We start from the raw sequence: 2,572 nt of genomic DNA on the forward strand, positions 1-2,572 counted from the left end.
AAGGAATTCATGTACTTTTCTTCACAATCCATCACCTGCTTCTCTAGTTCATTAGTCTTGATAAAGATGTCACCTATTTTATTCCTGGACCATTCACTTAGAGCCTTACTCACCCTTTTCATTTTTTGTTGGACTATCCAGAAAATATTACCATCTACATGTTGGTTCCATTGGTCTTTTACTATATCCTGGAAATTATCTTGATGAACCCATAAATTCAAGAACTTAAAGTATCTAATAGAATTGACAGTTTGGTCTTGTAAAGTTATAGTAGAGGGCAATGATCAGAGCTCACTCTAGCTAATGTTGGACAGAGATGGAGGTAAACGCGGAACCTAATTCATCATTAGCAACCATTCTGTCCAATCTTTTCCATATTATATCCTCCTTCCTCCTTTCATTGCACCAGTTATAGTCATTGCCATTGTACCCCATATCTAATAGCCCACAGTCAGTTAAACATTCAATAAAATCCATGCTTTTACTCGGCTTATGGGATGAACCACCTATTTTCTCATGTGGATCCAAAATGCAGTTGAAGTCACCACAAACAATCCATGGATGGTTAATAGTAGATGCAAAAGCCCTTATATGCTCCCACAATTGAACTCTGCCAGCAGATCTAGTTTTAGCATAGACAACAAATATATAAACTTCAGAATTGATCTTGTTATGAAGGATCTTGCATGTAAGCATCTGCTCATCATTGGCATATACATCACATTTCAACTCAGAACTCCAAAAAATCCAGATTTTACTGCTGGTGTTAACAAAACATCCTTGCATACCAATAATGTCTATAATTATCAATTTTTTCCTCTTTAATAAAAGGCTCCTGAATTGCAACAAAAGAGATTTTATACTGGCTGATTAGCCCTTTTAATCTTTCAGTAGCTGCTTGGGACTTCATGCCCCTGATATTCCAATTAAGAACCTTACTCATTAAGATTCTTATTGGAAAGTTTTTGTAGATTCTTCTTTTGTCTCCTGGTGAGAGGAGCTTGTTGATCCTGAGATTCTGTCTGTTGTCATAAGATTAGGATCATTTTTGGTCTCAACATTCTGCTTGATCATCTTTTTTCCATTGCTATTTTCCTTGGCACAAGTTCCTTGTTGTTCCTCCTCTTTTTCCATAGATCCTACTGATGACTCATCTGAAGTGTCTTCCTCAGTCGAGTCTGCTTCTGCCCATTCATCAGGAGGATTTTCTTTCTCATTTTTTCCTTTTCCAACATTTTGTTGTTGATCATCTGTTTCACTCACCTTGTCCTTATCTGTTAAGCCTTGCTGATTTGGATCAACCTTTCCTTTGTTTTGATCCTTTGCATTACTTCGTTCACCTGTCTCACTGTCCTTTCTTTCATTTTCTTGTGATCTCCTTTTCTTCCTATTACTAACAGTTTGCCATTCTTCTTGATTGATGACCACCTGTAGCTCATTGGGGTTTCTGATGTTATAAGTAACTGTTTTGGTGATTTCACTTGGAGTTCCCATGGTCTCAATAGCTTCAGAGGACACTATTTGGTTTTCTTGATTTCCTATTTCATTGTCCTCTTTGCCTGTATCAACTATTTCATTGCATTTGTCCTGATTTTTATTACCCTCTTTTTCATTTATGACATTTTCTATCTCTTGCATAGTCATGTCCATAGTATCATCCTTGTCTGTCCCTTTTCCTCCATCTCCTACAATGTTAGAGTCCTCCTTACTGATGTAATTAGCAGGATGAGGTTTGTCCACTCCAAATATTACCCCAGTTGGTTTGAATGTCTGCTTTAGGGGTGCACTTTTCCCTCTGATCTGTTTTGGTGGAGCACTTTTACCTCTCAATGACTTATCAGCATACTTGTCTTTATGAAGCTCTCTACCTCTTTGATCAGGTTGTTGCTTGGGATTCACTTCTTTTAATTCAACCTGTTTTCCATTTTGTTCATTCCCCTTTTTATTGTTATTCTTGTCTTTCTGAGGCTCTAAAACATCATGTTCAACAGGTTCCCTCGGAGTAGTATGTTGTTTGATTCTTTCAGCCTCCTTTCTTTCATTCTGTTTTTTCTTTTCTAGTATCTTGCACTCATATTCTAATTTTTGTATAAAACCTCTAATTGGATCATTTTCATCTTCAATACCAACCCACACACTATGAACCAAAGGTTTCATTAAGTCAATCAACTCTAGCTTTTGCCATACTAGGTCTATTCATAGTTCTAGTAGCTAAATCAATTTCAATAGGAATACCCGCCTCAGCAGTAATCTGCTTAATGAAATGCCATGAGTGCAAATGGAAAGGCAAACCTGGTAGCAGCACCACAGGACTATCTTCCTCCGGCTTAAAATTCGGTGACCATTTTTGAAGCCAAATTTGGTACCCATCAATGTCGATGACTCGTTTATAGAGGATCACGTTATAATCATCATCACTGTTGAAATTCAGAAAAATATTGAAATTATCAAAAACGCCTATCCTGACAGTTCCTTTCAGAGAGAATTTCTCATTGAATTTTGATCTAATCGCGTCGATTTGGGGTCTTGATTTCAGGAACCGCCCAACTGTGGTTCGTCTGCAGGGGTGTAC

General features: G+C 37.4%; 1 protein-coding gene across 1 annotated transcript; it reads right to left on the minus strand.

Moving 5' to 3' along the window:
* Window positions 1-951: 951 nt before the first annotated feature.
* LOC132038581 (uncharacterized) lies at window positions 952-2,157 on the minus strand. The gene has a single exon (XM_059429234.1). The coding sequence runs from the start codon at window positions 2,155-2,157 to the stop codon at window positions 952-954; it is 1,206 nt and encodes a 401-aa protein (XP_059285217.1).
* Window positions 2,158-2,572: the final 415 nt, after the last annotated feature.

Source organism: Lycium ferocissimum, chromosome 11 (assembly GCF_029784015.1).
Source record: "Lycium ferocissimum isolate CSIRO_LF1 chromosome 11, AGI_CSIRO_Lferr_CH_V1, whole genome shotgun sequence".
Taxonomy (NCBI): Eukaryota; Viridiplantae; Streptophyta; class Magnoliopsida; order Solanales; family Solanaceae; genus Lycium; species Lycium ferocissimum.

Excerpts from the sequence above, each read along its gene's own strand:
- LOC132038581 (XM_059429234.1), bottom strand. The coding sequence starts at position 2,157 with ATGAAACCTTTGGTTCATAGTGTGTGGGTTGGTATTGAAGATGAAAAT.